Source organism: Anolis sagrei, chromosome 9 (assembly GCF_037176765.1).
Source record: "Anolis sagrei isolate rAnoSag1 chromosome 9, rAnoSag1.mat, whole genome shotgun sequence".
NCBI lineage: Eukaryota > Metazoa > Chordata > Lepidosauria > Squamata > Dactyloidae > Anolis > Anolis sagrei.
Window position 1 is genome coordinate 1375985 of NC_090029.1, and position 25137 is coordinate 1401121.

Genomic DNA, 25137 nt, shown 5'->3' on the forward strand with positions numbered 1-25137 from the left:
AGTAAAGAATAGTAAATAAACAAATATAGTAAAGTATAGTTAATAAGTATAGTAAGTAAATAAATAAGATCTGTCTTTGCCACAGCGTTTTATTTATTTACTATAGTATTTATATATATATAGAGAGAGAGAGAGGGAGAGTGTTTATTTACTATAGTAAAGAAATAAATATAGTAAAGTATAGTAAATAAGTATTTCTTTCTTTCTTTATTTCAGTTACTTATACCCCGCCCTTCTCACCCCCGGGGGGGGACTCAGGGCGGCTTACAAACAGAGGCACAATTCGATGCCCATCAATTATACAAGCATACATAAAAACAATTTAAACAGATTAACAGATTAAACACATCAATACACAATATAATAGTAAACAATCTCATGCTCAGTGTTCAGTTCCGAATGTCCATTCCGTTCCATCAATTCCTGTTCATCATCGGGTCTTTCCTTTAGCTGCCAGAATGACCAAAAGCTTGGTCCCATATCCAGGTCTTCAGCTGATCTAATCTCCCCTGGGAGTGAGCTCCACAGGTGAGGGGCCACCACCGAGAAGGTGGTAAGTAAATAAAGGTAGTAAGTAAATAAATAAATAAGATCCATTTTTGCCACAGCGTTTCGTGAATGACTTGCAGCAGAGTGCTATTCTGCTTGCGTTACATAGTCCTGGACCTCTCTGGAGCACAATGGATGTGGAACACAGTTGAATGTTTGGACAGTGTTGGATGGGGGTTACACTCTTTCTGAAAGCTCAGGTTCGCAGCTTGGGAGTGATCCTGAACTCATCGCTGAGCCTGGAACCTCAGGTTTCATTGGTGAAAGCCAGGGGAGCTTTCACACAAAGCTGGTGCACCAGTTGTGCCTATACCTTAGGGGAGTCAGACTTGGCCACGGTGGTCCATTATCTGGTTCCGTCCTGAATAGACTACCACAACGCACTCTACGTGGGGTTGCCTTTGAAGACTGTTATTTTAGAAGGAAAATCGAGACCTGGTGATGGGACCAAGCGTTGGATCAGTGAGCAGCAAGTGGAAGAAGATCACACAACTTAGGGCAATGAATTGACCCGGACTGGTTTTTGGATTTGGATTTTAATGGATGTCTCTTAATTAATTGTTTTAATTTTTAATATTTTGATTGTATTGTGGTTGTTTTTATGATGCTAGCATCGTATGATGCTTTTGTTAGGCCGCCCTGAGTTCCCTTTCGGGGGAGAAGGGCGGGGTATAAATATAGGAAATAAATAAATACAATAAATAATATTTGTATTTTATTTTAAGAGGACGAGATGTATGTGATGTTTGCTCTGTCTGTTTTTTGATAAGGCCAACTGGCTAATCAATAAAAATTGTTATTATGATTCATAACAGTAGCAAAATTACAGTTATGAAGGAGCAACATAAAGAATTGTATGGTTGATGGTCACTACAACATTGAGGAAATGGACTATATTTATTTGTCGTGTCAGGGCTACCAGTCAATTGTATTACATTTCTAACAGAACAAAATAAACAAACATACAAAACTCAAATTTTTCAAATTTGGTAGTTGATTAAATGTCCTTTGACCAGTATCTGTCCCCTTGAAGTGCCTCTGGTGTTGCCGCAAGGAGGTCCTCCCTTGGACATGTGGCAGGGCTCAGGCTGCATTGCAGCAGGTAGTCAGTGGTTTGCTCCTCTCCGCACTCTCATGTCGAGGATTCCACTTTGTGGCCCCATTTCTCAAGGTTGGCTCTGCATCTCGTGGTGCCAGAGCGCAGTCTGTTCAGCGCCTTACAAGTCACCCCGTCTTCTGTGTGCCCAGGGGGGAGTCTCTCATCTGGTATCAGCCATTGGTTGAGCTTCTGGGTTTGAGACTGCCACTTTTGGACTCTCGCTTGCTGAGGTGTTCCAGCGAGTGTCTCTGTAGATCTAAGAAAACTATTTCTTGACTCCACTTTGTGGCCCCATTTCGGAAGGTTGGCTCTGCATCTCGTGGTGCCAGAGCGCAGTCTGTTTAGCGCCTTCCAAGTCGCCTAGTCCTCTGTGTGCCCAGGAGGGAGTCTCTCATTGGGTATCAGCCATTGGTTGAGGTGCTGGGTTTGGGCCTGCCACTTTTGGACTCTCACTTGCTGGGGTGTTCCAGCGAGTGTCTCTGTAGATCTAAGAAAACTATTTCTTGATTTAAGTCCTTGACGTGCTGGCTGATACCCAAACAGGGGATGAGCTGGAGATGTCTCTGCCTTGGTCCTTTCACTATTGGCTGCTAACCCCTGCCACTTTTGGACTCTCGCTTGCTGAGGTGTTCAAGCGAGTGTCTCTGTAGATCTAAGAAAACTATTTCTAGATTTAAGTCATTGACGTGGTGGCTGATACCCAAACAGGGGATGAGCTGGAGATGTCTCTGCCTTGGTCCTTTCACTATTGGCTGCTAACCCCTGCCACTTTTGGACTCTCGCTTGCTGAGGTGTTCAAGCGAGTGTCTCTGTAGATCTAAGAAAACTATTTCTAGATTTAAGTCATTGACGTGGTGGCTGATACCCAAACAAGGGATGAGCTGGAGATGTCACTGCTTTGGTCCTTTCACTATTGGCTGCTCCTTCCCGGCGGATGTCAGGTGGTGCAATACCGGCTAAGCAGTGTCATTTCTCCAGTGGTGTCGGGCGCAGACAGCCCGTGATAATGCGGCATGTCTCATTCAGAGCCACATCCACTGTTTTAGTGTGGTGATGACGCTTGCGTTCCTCCAGATTTTGGGGATCTGACAGGATGCAGTGCAGTTGTTCATCAGCTTCAGCAGCCAGCGCCTTGCTTTTGGACCAAAGTTCTTGATTTGTTCCATCCGTAGATCATCCAAGCCAACTGCTTGCCATTTTTACAAATTAGTTCTGAAGGAGCAACAAAAATAATTGTATGGTTGGTGGTCACTACAACATGAGGAAATGGATTCAGGGGTCAAGACATTAGGAAGGTTGGGAAACACTGAACCAATTCAGGGGACCTGAGTGTGCGAGAGATTGAGTGGCCTCTGCAGCCGGAGGAGGGCCACGTGGCTCCTATTTCTGACCGGCGGACGAGGGGAGTCCCGGGCTGACAGGTGTCTCCTTTGCCGGGCGGGCAAGTGTTGGGTTGCAGCGAAAGCTATATGCGGAAACGTCCGCCTCTCCGCAAGCCAAGCGCCGGCTGCACCCCAAAGGACCTCTGAGTATTTGCATCTAAACCCGTGCGACTGACTTGCCATGCCGATGCTTAACGCTGGGCTTTTTCTCCCCCTTCTCTCTAGCAAAACCGTACAATCGAAAGTGGACTGCATTTTGGTAAGTGGCACAGGTGGGCGCTCTGGGGCCGGGCACACGCGTCTGGTGGGTTTGCACCTTGGGAGGAGAGGGGGCTTGAATGGGGAGTGGAAGGGGCCCCTTGCAAATAATAATAATAATCTGTATAAATAGAAATGTCATGTTCGTTTGTGGGATGAACCCAAAAACCACTGGGAAAATTGACACCAAATTTGAACACAAGACACCTAACAGTCCAATGTATGTCCTTCATTCATAAAAAGACTGAAAAACACATCAGAAGGGACTTAAAAAGCCCGCAAAAGCTAAATGATGAAGAGCTAAATGACAATACAGAAAAAAGGGAGGGAAGGGGAAGAAATAAATAAAGAAAGAAAGAAAGAAAGAAAGAAAGAGGGAGGGAGGGAAAGAAAGAAAGAAAGAAAGAAGGAAGGAAGGAAGGAAGGAAGGAAGGAAGGAAGGAAGGAAAGAGGTAGAGAAGGAAGAAAGGAGAGAAAGAGAAAGGGAAAGAAAGAAAGAAGGAAAGGGAGAAGGAAGGAAGAAGGTAGAGAAGGAAGAAAGGAGAGAAAGAGGGAGGGAAAGAAAGAAGGAAAGGGAGAAGGAAGCATGGAAGCAAAGAGAGAAGGAAGGAAGGAAGGAAGGAAGGAAGGAAGGAAGGAAGGAAGGAAGGAAGGAAGGAAGGTGGTAGAGAAGGAAGAAAGGCGAGAAAGAGGGAGGGAAAGAAAGAAGGAAAGGGAGAAGGAAGCATGGAAGCAAAGAAGGAAGGAAGGAAGGAGGTAGAGAAGGAAGAAAGGAGAGTAAGAGGGAGGGAAAGAAGGAAAGGGAGAAGGAAGCATAGAAGCAAAGAAAGAAGGAAGGAGGTAGAGCAGGAAGAAAGGAGAGAAAGAGGAAGAAAAAGGGGAAAGGAAGGAAGGAAGGAAAGAAAGAGGTAGAGAAGGAAGAAAGGAGAGAAAGAAGAAGGGAAAGAAAAAGGGGGAAGGAAGGAAACTTAGAGAAGGAAGGAGAGAAAAATAAGGGAAAGAAGGAAGGAAAGAGGGAGCGAAGGAAGGGGGGAAGATGTAGAGAAAGAGGGAGGGAAGGAAAGAAGGAAGGAGAGAAGGAGGAAAAGAGAGACAGCAGAAGAGAAAGACAAAGGGGGAAGGAAGGAAAGAGATAGAGAAGGAAGGAAGAAGAGAAGGAAAGACAGGAAGGAAGGAAGGAAGGAAGGAAAGAAGGAAGGAGAGAAAGAGGGAAGGTTGGCCACAGCAACGCGTGGCGGGTACAGCTAATAATAATAATAATAATAATAATAATAATAATAATAATAATAATAATACACTTGGGAAGTGTTCAACGTGTGATCCAATACAACAGCCAGCAGAGTGTCTGCTGTGGACTCATCTTGTTGTGTTTCCAATAATAATAATAATAATAATAATAATGAACTTGGGAAGTGTCCGATGTGTGATCCAATTCAACAGCCAGAAGAGTTACTTTGTCTGCTGTGGACTCATCTTGTTGTGTTTCCAATAATGATGATGATGATGATGATGATGATGATGATGATAATAATACATCTCACAGTCCTAGACACTTGGGAAGTGTTCGACGTGTGATCCAATACAACAGCCAGAAGAGTATCTGCTGTGGACTCATCTTGTTGTGTTTCTAATAATAATAGTAATAATAATAACAACAACAATAACAATAATAATAATATATTACACATGTCCTAGACACTTGGGAAGGGTCTGAAGTGTGATCCAATACAACAGCCAGCAGAGTGACTTTGTCTGCTGTGGACTCATCTTGTTGTGTTTCCAATAATAATAATAATAATAATAATAATAATAATAATAATAATAATAATAATACATGGCACATCCCTAGACACTTGGGAAGTGTCCGACGTGTGATTCAACACAAGAGCCAGCTGAGTGATCTTGTCTGCTGTGGACTCATCTTGTTGTGTTTCCAGTAATAATAATAATAATAATAATAATAATAATAATAATAATCCATCACACAGTCCTAGACACTTGGGAAGTGTACAGTGGGAGATCAAACACAATTGCAATGTGGTCATGCTCCATCCTGCTTCCTCTCTCTCTCTGCATTTAGCAAGAAGTTGAGAAGTTTACAGATCTACAGAAACTCTACCTCTACCTTCAACTGCCTTCTGGACCCAGCAATGGAGAAAAAAGGTATGTGGTCCGCAGGTGCCCCTCTGTTGATTCTCCCAAGGCACTAAAGCAGGCATGGGCAAATTTGGGCCCTCCTTCCAGGTATTTTGGACTTCAATTCCCACAATTCCTGGCCTCAGACCCCTTCCTTTCCCCCCTCAGCCGCTTAATATACAATATATTGATAATATTATTATTAGTAGCAGTATATTGTATTACGTTATAATATTATTAATATTTTAAATATATATATATATACAATATATTATGTTTATTGTATTATTATTATATTATATTGATAATATTATTTGTAGTATTATATTGTATTACATTATATTATCAATATTTTAAATATATATATATATACAATATATTATGTTTATTGTATTATTATTATATTATATTGATAATATTATTTGTAATATTATATTGTATTACATTATATTATCAATATTTTAAATATATATATATATATACAATATATTATGTTTATTGTATTATTATTATATTATATTGATAATATTATTTGTAGTATTATATTGTATTACATTATATTATCAATATTTTAAATATATATATACAATATATTATGTTTATTGTATTATTATTATATTATATTGATAATATTATTTGTAGTATTATATTGTATTACATTATATTATCAATATTTTAAATATATAATATTTAAATATATATATATATATACAATATATTATGTTTATTGTATTATTATTATATTATATTGTTAATATTATTTGTAGTATTATATTGTATTACATTATAATATTATCAATTTTTTTAATGTTTATTGTATTATTATTATATTGATATTATAATGTAATACAGTATACTACTATGTATAATAATATGATATTTTAATTATATACTTTATATTAAATGTAGTATTACTAATAATATGTTTATTGTATTATTATATTATATTGATATTATAATGTAATACAATATACTACTACGTATAATCATATGATATTTTAATTATATACTTTATATTAAATGTAATATTGCTAATAATATTACAGTACAATGTTATAGTACAATGTAATATTAATATTGTGCTATGATAATATTATATTGATAATATTAGTAGTATTACATTATAATATTATCAATATTATATGTATATACAATATGTTTATTGTATTATTATATTATATTGATATTATAATGTAATACAATATACTACTACGTATAATCAATATATTATATTGATAATATTATTAGTAGTAGTATTATATTGTATTACATTATAATATTATCAATATTATATGTATATACAATATGTTTATTGTATTATTATTATATTATATTGATATTATAATGTAATATTACTAATAATATTACAGTATAATGTAATATTAATATTGTGCTATGGTAATAATATAATATATTGTATTTACCTTTTACTTGTAAGCCGCTCTGAGTCCCCTTTCGGGGTGAGAAGGGCGGCATAGAAATGTCGTAAATAAATAAATACATTATATTATATTATATTATATTATATTATATTATATTATATTATATTGATAATATCATTATTAGTAGTATTAAATTGTATTACATTATAATATTATCAATATTATATGTATATACAATATATTATGTTTATTATATTATTATTATATTATATTGATGTTATTGTATTATTATATTATATTGATAATATTAGTAGTAGTATTATATTGTATTACATTATAATATTATCAATATTATATGTATATACAATATATTATGTTTATTGTATTATTATTACATTATATTGATATTATAATGTTATATATTTTAATTATATACTTTATATTAAATGTAATATTACTAATAATATTACAGTATAATGTAATATTAATATTGTGCTATGATAATAATATAATATATTGTATTTACTTTTTACTTGTAAGCAGCTCTGAGTCCCCTTTCAGGGTGAGAAGGGCGGCATATAAACGTCGTAAATAAATAAATATATTATATTATATTATATTGATATTATATTAATAATATTATTAGTAGTAGTATTACATTGTATTATAATATATTGTATTTACTTTTTACTTGTAAGCCACTCCGAGTCCCCTTGGGGTGAGAATAAATCTATTATATATTATATTATATTATATTATATTATATTATAAGTACAGTGCAGGAGACAAGACAAAAATTCCACAACCAGTCCAATTTTTTCAAAATCCAATTACTGCGGGGACAGAAAGTGAGGTGGAATCTCCTGAACGGGGGCACCGGAAGCAAAGCAAACAACACAGGGGTGGCATTCATCCTTCCCTATGCAATCCAAAGTTAAAAAGGATATATTTTTGGCTGGAGTAAGACTGACATATGTACCTGTTCGGACTTAACAGACAATTCCAGCTTCATAACAAACCTCCAAAACCTCTCTTGTTCATAACTTGGGGACAACCTGTAGAACATTGCCTGAAAATTGGCAATGGTGAAGTGTGCTCCCTGTAACTTCTTTCCTTTCTCCTCTTTCTCCTGCTCTTCCTCCTCTTTTCTGGTGCAGCGACCAGCTGTCGGTGTCGTCCAGCCGGGCCCAACAGGTGCATGCCTTCTCCTGGATCCGGAACACCTTGGAGGAACACCCCGAGACCTCCCTCCCCAAACAGGAGGTCTACGATGAGTACAAGTGAGTCTCTCCCAAGTAAAAATCCGCAAATAGGGACGCTCTGCCCACTCTGCAGTGCCTCTGTCAGTGACATCGGCCACACAGCAAGGCAGGAACACGATCATCACAGTCATTTTAGGCTATAAACTACTTTATTTTACAGCTATATACATTAGCACATTGTAAACTTGCTTTTCATCGTCCGATCATAATATGGCGAACACACGAACTGCTGTTATCAGTACTAGTCCACACCTCCTGCATTCCAGACGAACTGCTGTTAATAGTACTAGTCCACACCTCCTGCATTCCAGAGTGACGTATGATGTACGACGCTGTGTCCATTTGCTCTATGCACTTGATTTATGACCTCTCTAGGAATGCCGTTCCCTCCATGGTTCAGTTAACTCTTTTCACATAGTTACTGCATTTTGAACATACATACATACTTTGAAATCTATATTATAAATTACAAATATCATCACAGTCATTTTAGGCTATAAACTACTTTATTTTACAGCTATATACATTAGCACATTGTAAACTTGCTTTTCATCGTCCGATCATAACATGGCGAACACACGAACTGCTGTTATCAGTACTAGTCCACACCTCCTGCATTCCAGACGAACTGCTGTTAATAGTACTAGTCCACACCTCCTGCATTCCAGAGTGACGTATGATGTACGACGCTGTGTCCATTTGCTCTATGCACTTGATTTATGACCTCTCTAGGAATGCCGTTCCCTCCATGGTTCAGTTAACTCTTTTCACATAGTTACTGCATTTTGAACATACATTCATACTTTGAAATCTATATTATAAATTACAAACATCTTCAACAGCATCCTCCTCCTTGCCGCCTGTGCTCCTGCCGGGTTCAGAGGCCCCTTGGGCACTGTTGATGGCGCTGCCAGGCTGTCAGGCTGGGTTAGGTCCCTTGGATGCCCTTCAGAGGCCCCTTGGGCACCGTTGATGGCGCTGCCAGGCTGCCAGGCTGGGTTAGGTCCCTTGGGCACCGTTCAGAGGCTCCTTGGGCACCGTTGATGGCGCTGCCAGGCTGGGTTAGGCCCCTTGGGCACTGTTGATAGCGCTGCCAGGCTGGGTTAGGCCCCTTGGGCACCGTTGATGGCGCTGCCAGGCTGGGTTAGGCCCCTTGGGCACTGTTGATAGCGCTGCCAGGCTGGGTTAGGCCTCTTGGACACTGTTGATAGCGCTGCCAGGCTGGGTTAGGCCCCTTGGGCACCGTTGATGGCGCTGCCAGGCTGGGTTAGGCCTCTTGGGCACTGTTGATAGCGCTGCCAGGCTGGGTTAGGCCCCTTGGGCACCATTGATAGCGCTGCCAGGCTGGGTTAGGCCCCTTGGGCACCGTTGATGGCGCTGCCAGGCTGGGTTAGGCCTCTTGGGCACTGTTGATAGCGCTGCCAGGCTGGGTTAGGCCCCTTGGGCACCATTGATAGCGCTGCCAGGCTGGGTTAGGCCTCTTGGGCACTGTTGATAGCGCTGCCAGGCTGGGTTAGGCCCCTTGGGCACCGTTGATGGCGCTGCCAGGCTGGGTTAGGCCTCTTGGGCACCATTGATAGCGCTGCCAGGCTGGGTTAGGCCTCTTGGACACTGTTGATGGCGCTGCCAGGCTGGGTTAGGCCTCTTGGGTACCATTCAGAGGCCCCTTGGGCACCGTTGATGGCGCTTCCAAGCTGCCATGCTGGGTTAGGTCCCTTGGGCATCGTTCAGAGGCCCCTTGAGCCTGCTCCTCCTCGCTACCTCTGCTTCTCTGGCCTCAGAGGCACCTTGGGTGCCATTGATGTCACTGCTAGCCAGGGTTAGGATATAGCAAGGGGTGATATAGCAAGTCCGCAGAAAGCGAACCGCAAAGCGGTGAGGGAACACTGTATTTAGAAATCTAAAACATATGAAACAAATGCACATACACAGATAGGTGCAAAACCAGTTGTGTCCCAAAGACTGTAGCAAACATGGCCGTTTCCTTCCTTGGGTGCCAAAAAGAGGGGCTGCGCCAGGGAAGGCTTTGCATGCGAGCCCACTTGTGGGTCCCCGGAGACGTGACCGCTTGCTCTGCTTCCCTTTCAGGAGCTATTGCGACAATCTTGGCTACCACCCCTTAAGTGCCGCCGATTTTGGGAAGATCATGAAAAACGTCTTCCCCAACATGAAGGCCCGGCGCCTGGGCACTCGGGGCAAATCCAAATATCCTTTGGCTGTGAATGTCTCTTCATCGGCGGCCCCTCTCTCCCCTCCCCTCCCTTTCTAGAAGCTCTTCTGGGAGTTTTGTCCTGGCTTTGCCCCGGCATCCCACCCAGAGAGAGGCCTAACCTCTGTCCCTCCAACAGAATGGGAAAATATCTATTTACACCTTAATTTTCAAAATCACGTATTGCTACAGCGGACTGCGGAAGAAAGCCTTTGTGCAGATGCCGACGCTTCCCAATCTGGACTTCCATAAAATAGGAGATGGGGTAAGAGATAGATGAACAGGTAAAGGTTTCCCTTTGACGTGCCCGACTCCGGGACTTTGGTACTCATCTCTGTTTTGAAGCCAAAGAGCCGGTGTTGTCCCTAGACACCTCTAAGGTCATGACTGCATGGAGCGTCCTTATCTTCCCTATTGATCTTCTCACGTTTGCATGTTTGTGAACTGCTAGGTTGGCAGGAGCTGTATATATATCTGTGTGTATACAATTTCCCAACCCGGCTCAGAACATTTGTCCCATCGACCAAAAGGAGATGGGCCCAAACACCGGCACCTGTTTTACTATAACTTTTGGGTCCAGGAGTGAAACCTTAGGAGGGGAATGGCTGTGGGGCGCCTTTGGGGCCAATGCTAAGGAGCCCCCGTTCGTTTTGCCCGCAGCTGGACGGGGCGGAGGCGTCTGGGCAGCTGCAGAGTGCAGACGAGGAGGTGGTGTCGGCGGCCTGCCAGCTGGTCTGCGAATGGGCCCAGAAGGTACTCAGCCAGCCCTTTGACACCGTCCTGGACCTCTCCCGCTTCCTGGTCAAGAGCCACTACATCGGCACCAAGTCCATGGCCGCCTTGACCGTCATGGCGGGGGCCCCAGCAGGTGAGGCCTGGCTCCCTTTTCTTCCAATTGGGGCGGGTGGGTGCCGCATGAGTCCTGTACTGGGGGATCTGGGCATCCATCACTCAGTGACACTCCAGAGATGAGGATTGGAAGCAACCTTCAGAGGACTCAATGGGAAGGAACTGCGGCAGAAGGAGAAGGCAAGGCGGGTCATGTATACATTGCTATGTTGTTTGGACCAAGGATTTCATGGCCAGAGCACCGGAGTGTTGTCTTGTTGTTGTTGCTGTTGTTGTTGTTAGTAAGTAATCGTAATGATAATAATTGTATGTATTCTATCAAGCAAGAAATTTACTTATTTACCGTGTCAGGGGAAACCAGACCATTGTATTATTTACTTTACTTTACTTTACTTTACTTATATACCGCTGTTCTCAGCCCGAAGGCAACTCACAGCGATTCACAACCAATAAGAACAGCAAAAATTCAATGCAGCAGTGTAAAAACAGTTAACACTTAACACATTACACAAATTAATAAACAATTACTACAATAACCAATCATTTGGCAATGACGACTGGAACGGAATACGGATTACGAGATTGGTTGACGATTCTATGATGAGACGGCGCGGATGATTTAGTGTAGTTATATTATTGTTATGTATTGATAGTTATACTGTTTTTCTTTGTGTTCTGCCTTATTGTAAACTGTTTTTACATGTTGTACACCGCCGTGAGTCGCGCTAGGGCTGAGAACGGCGGTCTACAAGTGCAGTAAATAAATAAATAAATAAATAAATTTTACATTTCTATTACATTTCTAACAGAACAAAACAAACAAACAAACAAAATACAAAGTTTGCAAACTTGGTAGTTGATTAAATGTCCTTTGACCAGTATCTGCCCCGTGGAGTGCTTCTGGTGTTGCCGCAAGGAGGTCCTCCCTTGTGCATCATGTGGAAGAAGGGCTCAGGCTGCATCGCAGCAGGTGGTCAGTGGTTTGCTCTTCTCCGCACTCGCATGTCGAGGATTCCACTTTGTGGCCCCATTTCTGAAGGTTGGTTCTGCATCTCATGGGGCCAGAGCGCAGTCTGTTCAGCGCCTTCCAAGTCGCACCTTCTTCTTCTGTGTGCCCAGGAGGGAGTCTCTCATTTGGTATCAGTTCTGGGTTTGAGCCTGCCACTTTTGGACTCTCGCTTGCTGAGGTGTTCCTGCGTGTGTCTCTCTAGATCTTAGAAAACTATTTCTTGATTTAAGTCATTGACGTGCTGGCTGATACCTAAACAAGGGATGAGCTGCCTTAGTCTTTTCACTATTGGCTGCTACTTCCCGGCGGATGTCAGGTGGTGCAATACCGGCTAAACAGTGTAATTTCTCCAGTGGTGCAGGGCGCAGACACCCCGTGATAATGCGGCATGTCTCATTAAGAGCCACATCCACTGTTTTAGTGTGGTGAGATGTGTTCCACACTGGGCATGCGTACTCAGCAGCAGAGTAGCATAGCGCAAGGGCAGATGTCTTCACTGTGTCAGGTTGTGATCCCCAGGTTGTGCCAGTCAGTTTTCGTATGATATTGTTTCTAGCGCCCACTTTTTGCTTGATGTTCAGGCAGTGCTTCTTGTAGGTCAGAGCACGGTCCAGAGTGACTCCTCCCAGGTATTTGGGATGCTCCAGTGGGATTCCTTCCTTCTCAGGTAATAATCCTTAGAGCTCGGGATGCTTCTCTATTCTTGAGATGAAAGGCACATGTCTGTGTTTTAGATGGATTAGGGATCAGCTGGTTTCCCCTGTAATAGGCAGTAAGAGCACCTAGAGCTTCGGAGAGCTTCTGTTCAACCATCTCAAAGCTCCCTGCTTGAGCAGTGATGGCACGATCATCAGCATAGATGAAACTCTCTGTCCCTTCTGGCCGTGGCTGCTCATTTGTGTAGATGTTGAACATGGATGGAGCAAGCACGCTCCCCTGAGGCAGGCCGTTCTTCTGTTTCCGCCATCTGCTTCTCTGGCCCTGGAACTCAACAAAAAAGCTCCTGTTTTGTAGCAGGTTTCCTATGAGGCGGGTGAGAGGTCGTCCTTTGCGATATCCATCTCAAAGCTCCCTGCTTGAGCGGTGATGGCACAATCGTCAGCATAGATGAAACTCTCTGTCCCTTCTGGCAGTGGCTGGTCATGTGTGTAGATGTTGAACATGGATGGAGCAAGCACGCTCCCCTGAGGCAGGCCGTTCTTCTGTTTCCGTTCTTCTGTTTGTAAGTTGAAATAGGTATATTTTGTAATTGTAACTCCAGATAGATAGATAGGCAGACAGACACACACAGAGGGAGAGGGAATGCTTTGGATCACGTTGGTGTTTGTGCGCTCCTGTTCGGAAGATTTCCCCTCACTTTCTGTCCCTGTGAGAGTCAGATTTTGAATATTTTGGCTTGTTGTGGAAACAAGGATTGGGGATTGTTGTGGCTGAGCTGTTTTCTGACGATGAGGATGATGGGATTCAGATTCCTGTTGGGTTTCAGCTTCCTGGCTCTTTGCCTGTGCCTCAAATCACTGAGCCTGCTTCTGAGGCTCTCACAGACAGTGCAGTGTCAACACAACTGTTTTCACCAGAAAGGAATTTTAACGAAGGAGATAGTGGCCAGGTGCCTTCCCACGATGATACCGAAAGTGTAGATAAGGATTTGACCCAAGAAGCTCACCTTGATCTCCGGGTCAGGCGGAGTTCCGTCTGGCAAGCAGACAGGAGGCTAGCTCGGTGAAAGGTCATCGCAATGCTTTTATGATGCTGAGAGCCTAATGTTTTGATGTTAGAAAGGTATTTAGGCCTCCTGGAAACTCTGTGAAAGTGTCAGTTCAACGTAGCTTACTAGCCTGAAAGCTTCATGGAATAACCTTAGTCTGGAAAACAGTACGCTTGGGATTTCTTGCATGGTGATTCATGGGGCAAATGTTTCCTTGCTTGTACCTGGGACTTTGGTTTGAACTTTGCCAATAGGATTATGTCTCCTGTTTTTACCTTAGCGCCTCTTCAAATTCTGCAGCATTGCTGGTCACAGCTGACCTCCAGCAGGAGCGGTCAAGGGCCAGGGCTTCCCAGTTCTCAGTGTGTATGCCAGAGTTTTTAAGGTTGGCTTTGAGCCCATCTTTCAATCTCTTTTCCTGCCCTCCAACGTTCCATTTTCCGTTCTTAAGTTCAGAGTAGAGCAACTGCTTTGGGAGATGGTGGTCGGGCATCTGGACAACGTGGCCGGTCCAGCGGAGTTGATGGCGGAGGACTATCGCTTCAGTGCTGGTGGTCTTTGCTTCTTCCAGCACGCTGACGTTTGTCCGCCTGTCTTCCCAAGAGATTTGCAGGATTTTCCGGAGGCAGCGCAGATGGAATTGTTCCAGGAGTTGCATGTGACGTCTGTAGACAGTCCACGTCTCACAGGCATATAGCAGGGTTGGGAGGGGAATAGCTTTATAAACAAGCACCTTGGTCTCCCTACGGATGTCCCGGTCCTCAAACACTCTCTGCTTCATTTTGGAAAATGCTGCACTCGCAGAGCTCAGGCAGTGTTGTATTTCAGTGTCAATGTTGACTTCTGTAGACAGTCCACGTTTCGCAGGCATATAGAAGGGTTGGGAGGAAAATAGCTCTATAAACAAGCACCTTGGTCTTCCTACAAATGTCCCGGCCCTCAAACACGCTCTGCTTCATTCGGGAAAATGCTGTGCTCGCAGAGCTCAGGCGGAGTTGTATTTCAGTGTCAATGTTGACTTCCGTAGACAGTCCACGTTTCACAGGCGGATAGCAGGGTTGGGAAGACAATAGCTTTATAAACAAGCCCCTTGGTCTCCCTACGGATGTCCCGGCCCTCAAACACGCTCTGCTTCATTCGGGAAAATGCTGTGCTCGCAGAGCTCAGGCGGAGTTGTATTTCAGTGTCAATGTTGACTTCTGTAGACAGTCCACGTTTCACAGGCGGATAGCAGGGTTGGGAGGGGAATAGCTTTATAAACAAGCACCTTGGTCTCCCTACGGATGTTCCAGTCCTCAAACACTCTTTGCTTCATTTTGGAAAATGCTGCACTCGCAGAGCTGAGGCGGAGTTGTATTTCAATGTCAACGTTGACTTCTGTAGACAGTCCACGTTTCACAGGTGGATAGCAGGGTTGGGAGGACAGTAGCTTTATAAACAAGCCCCTTGGTCTCCCTACGGATGTCCCGGTCCTCAAACACTCTCTGCTTCATTTGGGAAAATGCTGCGCTCGCAGAGCTCAGGCGGAGTTGTATTTCAGTGTCAATGTTGACTTCTGTAGACAGTCCACGTTTCACAGGCGGATAGCAGGGTCGGGAGGACAGTTTCTTTATAAACAAGCACCTTGGGTCTCCCTACGGATGTTCCAGTCCTCAAACACTCTCTGCTTCATTCGGGAAAATGCTGCGCTCGCAGAGCTCAGGCGGAGTTGTATTTCGGTGTCGATGTTGACTTTGGTGGAGAGGTGGCTGCCAAGGGAGTGGAAATGGTCCACATTTTCTAATGCTACACCATTAAGCTGTATCTCTGGCATTGGAGAGGGGTTGGCTGATGTCTGCTGGAAGAGCACGTTGGTTTTCTCGATGTTCAATGACAGGCCGAGCTTCTCGTATGCTTCTGCGAAGGTGTTTAGAGTGGCTTGTAGGTCTTCTTCAGAATGTGCACAGACGACGTTGTCATCAGCATACTGGAGCTCTATAACATGTTGTTGTGACCTTGGTTTTGGCGCATTTTGGTTTCTCGTATGCTTCTGCAAAGGTGTTTAGAGTGGCTTGCAGATCTGTGATGGACACTCCCAAATCCACTTGGCTGTACACTGGGGGTGGGGGAGGGGGTGGGGGTGGGCCTTGCCTGTGGTCCTCCACGGCCCCAGTGACACAACCCCCGGTTCCCTTTCTTTCCCAGGACTCAAAGGGATCCCTCCGGCAGCATCCGCCTTCATCCCGACGGCGGAGAGCCACCTCTTCCAGCCGCAGGTGAAGACCCTTCCTTCCCCCATTGACGCCAAGCAGCAGCTCCAGCGCAAGATCCAGAAGAAGCAGCAGGAGCAGAAGCTGCAGTCGCCTTTGCCGGGGGAGTCTCCGGGGGCCAAGAGGGCCGAGGGGCCCGGGCCCGCCAGCAACGGGGTGCCCGCCCTCTCCAACGGCAGCCCGGCCATCCTCTCTCCGCAGCCCATTGGGATCGTGGTGGCCGCCGTCCCCAGCCCCATCACGGTACGTGTCCCCCCCCCCCCCCACTCCAGCTTAATAATAATCTACATAAATATAAATGTCATGTTCGTTTGCGGTATTCACAGAACTCAAAAACCACTGGGGGAACTGACACCAAATTTGGACACAAGGCACCTAACAACCCAATGTATGTCCTTCACTCATAAAAATACTGAAAAACACAGCAGAAGGGACCTCAAAAGCCCCAAAAAGCTAAATGACAATCTAGAAAAAAGGAAAGAATGAGGGAGGGAAGGGGAGAGAAAAAATGAATGAATAAAAGAAAGAAAGATAAGGAAGAAAAGAAAGAAGGAAAGGGAGAAGAAAGCATGGAAGCAAAGAGAAGGAAGAAAGGAGAGAAAGAGGGAGGGAAAGAAAAAGGGGGAAGGAAGGAAAGTTAGAAAAGGAAGGAAGGAGAGAAGGAAAGAAAAAAAGGGAAGGAAGGAAAGAGGGAGCAAAGGAAGGGGGAAGATATAAAGAAAGAGAGAGGCAAGGAAAGAGAGAAGAGACAGCAGAAGAGAAAGAAAAAGGGGGAAGGAAGGAAAGTTAGAAAAGGAAGGAAGGAGAGAAGGAAAGAAAAAAAGGGAAGGAAGGAAAGAGGGAGCAAAGGAAGGGGGAAGATATAAAGAAAGAGGGAGGCAAGGAAAGAGAGAAGAGACAGCAGAAGAGAAAGAAAAAGGGGGAAGGAAGGAAAGTTAGAAAAGGAAGGAAGGAGAGAAGGAAAGAAAAAAAGGGAAGGAAGGAAAGAGGGAGCAAAGGAAGGGGGAAGATATAAAGAAAGAGGGAGGCAAGGAAAGAGAGAAGAGACAGCAGAAGAGAAAGAAAAAGGGGGAAGGAAGGAAAGTTAGAAAAGGAAGGAAGGAGAGAAGGAAAGACAGGAAGGAAGGCAGGGGGTTGGACTGGATGGCCCATGAGGTCTCTTCCAACTCTTTGATTCTATGATTCTATGAAGGAGAGAAAGAGGGAGGGAAGGTTGGCCACAGCAACGCGTGGCGGGCACAGCTAGTCTATATAAATAAAAATGTAATGTTTGTTTGTCGGATTAACAGAACTCAAAAACCACTGGACAAACTGACACCAAATTTGGACACAAGACACCCAACAAGCCAATGCATATCCTTCACTCAAAAAATATTGATTTTGAGATTTGGGAGTTGTAGTTGCTAGGATTTATAGCTCACCTACAATCAAAGAGCATTCTGAATTCCATCAACAATGGAATTGAACCAAACTTGGCACACAGAACTTGCATGACCAACAGAAAATACTGAAGGGTTTGGTGGGCATTGACCTTGAGTTTGGGAGTTGTAGTTCACCTACATCCAGAGAGCACTGTGGACTCGAACAATGATGGATCTGGACCAAATTTGGCACAAATATTCCATACGCCCATATATGAACACAGATGGAGTTTGGAGGAAATAGACCTTGACATTTGGGATTTGTAGTTACTGGGATTTATAGTTCACTACAATTAAAGAGCATTCTGAAACCCACAAATGACAGAAATGGGGCAAACTTCCCACACTGAACCCCATGACCAACAGAAAATACTTAAGGCCATCCAATCCAACTCTCTTCACCAGGGCAAGAAAACATAATCAAAGACCTCCTGACAAAGAGCCATCCAGCCATATAGATATGATTGATTCACACACACACACACATACACACACACACACATAGTATTAGATTTGAAAGGGACCCCTCCCTTTCCTCCTTCTTTCCCTTTCTTCATTTGCTTCCCCTTCATTTCCTTCCCTCCCTCCTTTCTTCCTCCTTCCTTCCTTCTCCTTCCTCCCTCCCTTCCTGTCCCTCCTTCTTACGAGAGAAGTAACGAGAGAAGGAGGGAAAGAGGAAAGGAAGGAAGGAGAGAAGGAACAAAAGATAGGGAAGGAAGGAAGGAGAGAAAGGGGGAAGGAAGGAAGGAGAGAAGGGGGGAGGGAAAGAAGGAAGGAATGAAAGATAGAGAAGCAAGGAAGGAGAGAAGGAAATAAAAAAGTGAAAGGAAAAAGAGAGGCAAGGAATGAGAGAAGGAACGAAAGATAGGGAAGGAAGGAAGGAAGGAGAGAAAGGGGGAAGGAAGGAAGGAGAGAAGGAGGGAGGGAAAGAAGGAAAGAAAGAGAGATAGAGAAGCAAGGAAGGAGTAAAGGAAATAAAAAAGTGAAAGGAAAAAGAGAGGCAAGGAAGGAGAGAAGGAATGAAAGATAGGGAAGGAAGGAAGGAGAGAAAAGGGGAAGGAAGGAAGGAGAGAAGGAGGGAGGGAAAGAAGGAAAGAAAGAAAGATAGAGAAGCAAGGAAGGAGTGAAGGAAATAAAAAAGTGAAAGGAAAAAGAGAGGGAAGGAAGGAAGGAGAGAAAGGGGGAAGGAAGGAAGGAAAGAAAGATAGAGAAGCAAGGAAGGAGTGAAGGAAATAAAGTAAAAGGAAAAAGAAGAGGGAAGGAAGGAGAGAAGGAACGAAAGATAAGGAAGGAAGGAGAGAAAGGGGGAAGGAAGGAAGGAGAGAAGGAGGGAGGGAAAGAAAGAAAGATAGAGAAGCAAGGAAGGAGAGAAGGAAATAAAAAAGTGAAAGGAAAAAGAGAGGGAAGGAAGGAGAGAAGGAACAAAAGATAAGGAAGGAAGGAAGGAAGGAAGGAAGGAAGGAAGGAAGGAAGGAAGGAGAGAAAGGGGGAAGGAAGGAAGGAGAGAAGGGGGAGGGAAAGAAGGAAGGAATGAAAGATAGAGAAGCAAGGAAGGAGAGAAGGAAATAAAAAAGTGAAAGGAAAAAGAGAGGCAAGGAATGAGAGAAGGAACGAAAGATAGGGAAGGAAGGAAGGAAGGAAGGAAGGAAGGAAGGAAGGAAGGAAGGAAGGAAGGAGAGAAAGGGGGAAGGAAGGAAGGAGAGGAGGAGGGAGGGAAAGAAGGAAAGAAAGAAAGATAGAGAAGCAAGGAAGGAGAGAAGGAAACAAAAAAGTGAAAGGAAAAAGAGAGGCAAGGAAGGAGAGAAGGAACGAAAGATAGGGAAGGAAGGAAGGAAGAGAGATAGGGGGAAGGAAGGAAGGAGAGAAGGAGGGAGGGAAAGAAGGAAAGAAAGAAAGATAGAGAAGCAAGGAAGGAGAGAAGGAAATAAAAAAGTGAAAGGAAAAAGAAGAGGGAAGGAAGGAGAGAAGGAACAAAAGATAGGGAAGGAAGGATGTAACCAAAGAGCGAAGAAAGGGAGGAAAGAAACAGGTAGAGATGGAAGGAAGATGAGAGATAGGGAAAGAAAAAGAGGAAAGGAAGGAAAGAGGGAAGGAAGGAGAGAAAGAGGGAGGGAAGGTTGGCCACAGCAACGTGTGGCGGGTACAGCTAATAATAATAATAATAATAATAATAATAATAATAATAATAACTTTATTTATACCCCGCTACCATCTCTCCAAGGGACTCTGTGCATCTTACATGAGGCCGAGCCCAAAATACAACAATACAAGCAATAACGATAACAATACAAGCAATTTAAGGGTATAGATGTCAGTATAGTTGTCAGGAAATTCGAAATACTGCATTTAGCCACATCTGTATGTGTGTTGAGACTTAGGTAACAGAGATTGCCTTTCACAACCCTTCTCCTGCAACCAGTAGTAGATATGGTGCTAGGACGCTGAGCCTCAACAATGTGTGTGTGTGTGTGTGCAGATTCTGATGGCTGTTCCTTTTGATAACTTTAGACATCCTCTCAAGGCTGAGTAAATACCCAAGCGACCGTATTTCTCTTCCCTGTCTCCCAACCCAGGTGCCCAGGACCCGGCAGCTGGTGACCTCCCCCAGCCCCGTGGGCTCCTCGGAGGGCAAGGTGCTCCCGCTCAACGTCCAGGTGGTCACTCAGCACATGCAGTCGGTCAAGCAGTCGCCCAAGACTCCGCAGAACGTGCCCGCCAGCCCCGTGGGCGACCGCTCGGCCCGCCACCGCTACCCGCAGATCCTGCCCAAGCCGGCCGGCTCCGGGCCCCTCACCATCCGCTCCCCGACCACCGTGCTCTTCACGAGCAGCCCCATCAAGACCACCGTGGTTCCCGCCCAACATATGAATGTCGTCAAGATGACTGCCATCTCCCTCGCCCCCAGCAGCACCGGCGGCGCAACGGTCAAGCATTCGGCCACGGGAATGAGTTCGGGAGCTTCAGCGGCCGCCTCCGCTGACGAGCCGAGGCCCGTCCTGCAGATCAAGAACGGGTCTGTGGTCTCCCTTCAGTCTCCGGGCTCCAGGGCCGGTGGTGGAAGCGCAACCCCCGCTGCCTCTTCGGTAGAGGTCAAGATGGAGCCGGAAGGGGCCTTGGAGGAGAGCCAGGAGACCCCGGGCGCTGCCAAAGCCGTCAAAGCTGCCCTGAACGTGGCTGCCGTTGACCAGCAGAGGAGAGAGGAAGGCGGGCCCTGGAAAAGCCAGGCTGAGGAGGGTCTCGGAGAAGGCAAAGGCCTCCAGGGCTACGACGTGGGAACAGAGGATTCCGGGAGGAGCGGCCTCCCACTGCCCAGCGGCCTGCCCTCCGTTCAGAAAACACTCCCCTCCCTGCAAGTGACCCTGAACGTGTCCGGCGCTGGAGGCAGCGACAAACTCTTTGCAAAAAGCCCCAGGAAGAGGCTGCCCTCGGTCTTTGCCGAAGCCCAGGGCCCTCCGGTCAAGAAGCTCTCGGTAGGGCAGGCCCCTGCCGATGCGGCTCCTGCTTCTTCTGCTGCTGCGAGTGCAGAGGCCTCCAAGAAAGCCCCAGCGCGGGTGGTGGCCCTGGCCAAGAGGGAGGTCCCAGCCACTCTGCTGCAGGTGCCCGGCAAGGTCATGATCAAGGTCCACTCGGCCTCCGCCAGCAACCTGGTGACCTGCCCGCTGGACGCCGACATCCTCATCAGCACCAGCGATGCCGCTCTCGGGCAGCAGCTCTCCACTTCCTCCCCGGACGTCAAGGTCAAGCTGGAAGGGAACGTCTTTGTCCTGGAGAACGCCTCCAAGCCGGATGGGGGATTTGCCCCCGAAGTGTGGCAGCACCTGGCCAAGGCCTCCACTTTTGCCGCCGTTAACCACCAACAGCCCCAGATGCAGCAGCGGCAGCAGCCGCCGCCCCAACCCCTGCCTTTGCTGCCGCTGCCGCCGCCTGAGGACGAGGAAGAGGATGAGGAGATCAGCGTCATGACCCTTGCCGGGCACTCCGTCTCCGACGACCTGCCCAAGTCCGTCTGGGAGCCCGTTCACTTCGAAGGACTGCAGCCGCAGCAGCCGCCGGCACAACAGTCTCAGCTGCAGCTGCAGCAGGCGGAGGAGGAGGCGGCGGTGGCCATGTACGGGCAGTCGCTGCAGGGCCAGGGTCACGATGCCGCCTCGCTCGAGCACCTCCAGGCTCAAGCCGCCGGTCAGTTGTCCCTGCAGCCGCCGCCGGAGCTGAAGGAATTTGAGGACGCCGCCTCCCAGTCCAATGAGAACTACTTCTCCTTCGACGACGACCTGACGCAGGACAGCATCGTGGAGGAGCTGGTGCTGATGGAGGAGCAGATGTCCATGGGGGGCTCCCACCTGTACGGCACCTCCTTGGGCATGGCTCTGCAAAGCCAGGGGGTGGCGGGGGTGGCACAGGCGGTGTCCCTGCCCTCTCACGTGGCGGGCAGCGCTCACTTCTACCACCCCATCCACAGCAGCAGCACCCCGGCACACACCCCGACCCCCACGCCCACCCCGACCCCCACCCCGACGTCGGAGCTCATAACCGGCTCGCAAGGCATCTCACGGGAGAGCCCCTGCTCCCGGATGGCCCCCACCACCCCCGTGGACAGCGCCCTCGGCAGCAGCCGGCACACGCCCATCGGCACGCCGCACTCCAACTGCAGCAGCAGCGTGCCCCCGAGCCCCGTAGAGTGCCGCAACCCCTTCGCCTTCACGCCCATCAGCGCCAGCGTGGCCTACCATGACGCCAGCGTGGTCTCCAGCAGCCCCGTCAAGCCCATGCAGCGGCCCATGGCGACCCACCCGGACAAGACCCGCCTGGAGTGGATGAACACTGGCTATGGAGGGGGAGCCGTCTCCGGCCACGGCATCCTGCCCAGCTACCAGGAGCTGGTGGAGGACCGCTTCCGGAAGCCCCACGCCTTTGCCGTTCCCGGCCAGGCCTACCAGTCCCAGGCCCGGCACCACGATGGCCATTTGGGCCGCCTGACCCCCGTGTCCCCCGTCAATAAGCAAGAGGGCTTTGCCGTCCCCGCTCCCCTCGACGGCAAGGGTTCCGGCTCCTCCTCCTCCTCCTCCCACGGCAGCAACTTCCGCTGCCGCAGCGTCAGCCCCGCTGTGCACCGCCAGCGCAACCTGAGCGGCAACACGGCCTGCCCGGTCACGGGGCTCTTGCGCTCAGGACTGACATCCACCACGCACTTCGGGAGCCCCGTCCCCCCTGAGGCACTGCACGGCAGCCCCTTCGCCAGCCCCGCAGGAGACGCCGGCAGCAGTAGCGCGGCTGCCAAGACCCTGGCCCAGCGCAGCCAGTCGGTCCCGCTGACGGTCATGATGCAGACGGCCCTCCTGCCGCCACCACCACAGAAGCCGCAGCCCAGCGCCAAGAAGATCACCAACGTCCTGCTGAGCAAGCTGGACCCGGACAGCGATGACGCCGTGCGCGGCCTGGGCATCAACAACCTGCCCTCCAACTACACGGCTCGCATGAACCTAACGCAGATCTTGGAGACGTCGGCCAGCTTCCCCGGCGGTCAGGGCATGCTCAATCCCAGCCCGGCCGTGTTTGACTTCCAGTCGCCCAGTTACCTCAGCAAAGACGATGGCGGCCCCGATCCTCTGACCTTCTCCTCTGGGGAGCCCCAAGCACAACCTGCGTCCGGCGGCGATGCCCAGATTGACTTTAGCAGCACCGTGAAGGAGCTGCTGGAGGAGGACAGCCTCCAGCCCAGCCAGGAGCTTGTCAACCAAGTGGCTTCGGACCTCGGGGGCGTGGGCAGCGTGTCCTCTGTCTTCTCCAGCGACATCCGCTTGACCTCCGACCTCTCTGGCAGCATCAACGACCTGAACGCGCTGGACGCCAACCTGCTCTTTGACCCGGGGCCCCACCAGCAAGGACAGGACGACGAAGCCACGCTGGAGGAGCTGAAGAACGACCCGCTTTTCCAGCAGATCTGCAACGAGTCCATCGGCTCCATGACGTCGGCCGGGTTCGAGTGGATGGAGAGCAAGGACCACCCTGCCGTGGAGATGCTGGGCTGACCCAGGAGAGCCCCGCACAGGCGGGAGAGAGGGAGATACACAAAACATGTATGTAGCACACTGTATCTCAAAGGCAGGCGTATTGTATTTGTCTTAATGGAAGTGCCTCCTGCAGCAGAAAACACTGACTTTGACTCCGTTGTGGCATTTGGGGGGGAAAGGAAAAAGAAAAACACGACATTGCTCTACCAGCTGCTTCGTTCTTCATCAGGGAATTGAGACGATCCTTACCGTTCCTGAAGGAGGCAGCTTGATCCAGAGCCAGTATTAGGTTTTAAGAATTGTACTTACGGAAGAAGAGCGTTTCTTATTGTAGCAAAAAGGATGAGGGAGGAAAAAAAAGAAGGAAAGTGTGGACAGCGAGAGGACTCTCTCAGTTTAGCAAGCCTAAACGGCGTGTGGACGGGCACGGAGCCTCCGACACTGCTGCGGCTTGACGTGGGCGAATGGACGGAGGCCGGGTTCCTCCTCTCCCGTGTGTGTTGGTGACGGGGAGAGCGCCGTCCACACTGAGGTGGGCGCAGAAGCCTCTACCTGTGGTGCAGGTAGAAAGGAGGTGAAGGGGGGGGACCCAAGAGAGCACACATGGACACGTGATGGGGGGCCAGGCACAAGAGGTTGCGGGGGGTCCCCGTCGCCCGCTACGGCTGCTTTTCCGCTTGCGGGATCCTGATGGGAAGGCTTTGGGCTCTGTCGGCGCTCCGTTGTGCGGTAGAGGTGGCGGAGCTCCCGGAGACACCAATACATTTGAAAACTCAACCAACCAAGGGCTAGCAAAGAGGAAGGCAGGAGGAGGAGAGGCGGGCGGGTGGGTGGGCACCTCAGAGGGACCCCTCGGCCTCCTTGAGCGACGTCTCCATCCGCCGGCTGCCGCCGGGGCAAGACGAGGAGGAGAGGCGGGTGGGCGGGTGGCCACCGCAGAGGGACCGCTCGGCCTCCTTGAGCGACGTCTCCTCTGTTCTTCTCGGTTTTTAAAGGTTGCTTTTATATCTCAGATTCCGGGGGAGGAGGTCCGTACCCCGGGGATTACCGCGTGCATTCCGCTCTGCCGCACGACCATTCCTGAAGCGATTGCATTTTAAAGCGATTGGTCAGTGAAATCGAGAGGGAGACGGGATGGAGGTTTTCCCAGGCACTCTGTTCTGGGGTAAGGGCGGTGCACCTGATGCCTCTTCCTTTGGGGCTGCCCTAGGTGTTCAGGGGTAAAGGTGGTGCAGCTGGTGCCTCTTTCTTTGGGGCTACCCTATAGCCAGCTCTGCCTCCCTACGACTCCTCCCCTCGGGGAATCAGCCTTGACCCTTCCCGTGCCTCCTTTTGCCGTTTCCTGCCCGTTGCCCTTCGGCTGCCTTTGGAAAGAAGAAACGGCAGACTCGAGGTCAACCACCCGGAGCCTTAATGTGCACAGAAGGGTCTTTGTGCTGGGGTCGTCTTGGCCCCCAAACATCCACCTCTGAGGGGCACCGGTTGCTCTAGCGGGTAGCCCTTGGCCACCAGCAAAGACAGGAGTATTGCTGAAGGCTTTCATGGCTGGAATCATTAGGTTCTTGTGGGTTTTTTTGGGCTATAGGGCCATGTTCTAGAGGCATTCTCTCCTG

At 47.7% G+C, this 25137-nt stretch overlaps 1 protein-coding gene across 1 annotated transcript in view; it reads left to right on the plus strand.

Moving 5' to 3' along the window:
* The window catches only part of RFX7 (regulatory factor X7), a 48001-nt gene extending 24114 nt beyond the window's left edge, over positions 1-23887 (plus strand). Inside the window, exons 2-9 of the mRNA XM_067471203.1 lie at positions 3256-3289; positions 5369-5451; positions 7964-8086; positions 10157-10273; positions 10458-10542; positions 10938-11145; positions 16028-16335; positions 20087-23887. Of these exons, the coding sequence (XP_067327304.1) occupies positions 3256-3289; positions 5369-5451; positions 7964-8086; positions 10157-10273; positions 10458-10542; positions 10938-11145; positions 16028-16335; positions 20087-23542 (4414 nt within the window). The 3' untranslated portion in view covers positions 23543-23887. The remainder of the gene's footprint in view (positions 1-3255; positions 3290-5368; positions 5452-7963; positions 8087-10156; positions 10274-10457; positions 10543-10937; positions 11146-16027; positions 16336-20086) is intronic.
* Positions 23888-25137: the final 1250 nt, after the last annotated feature.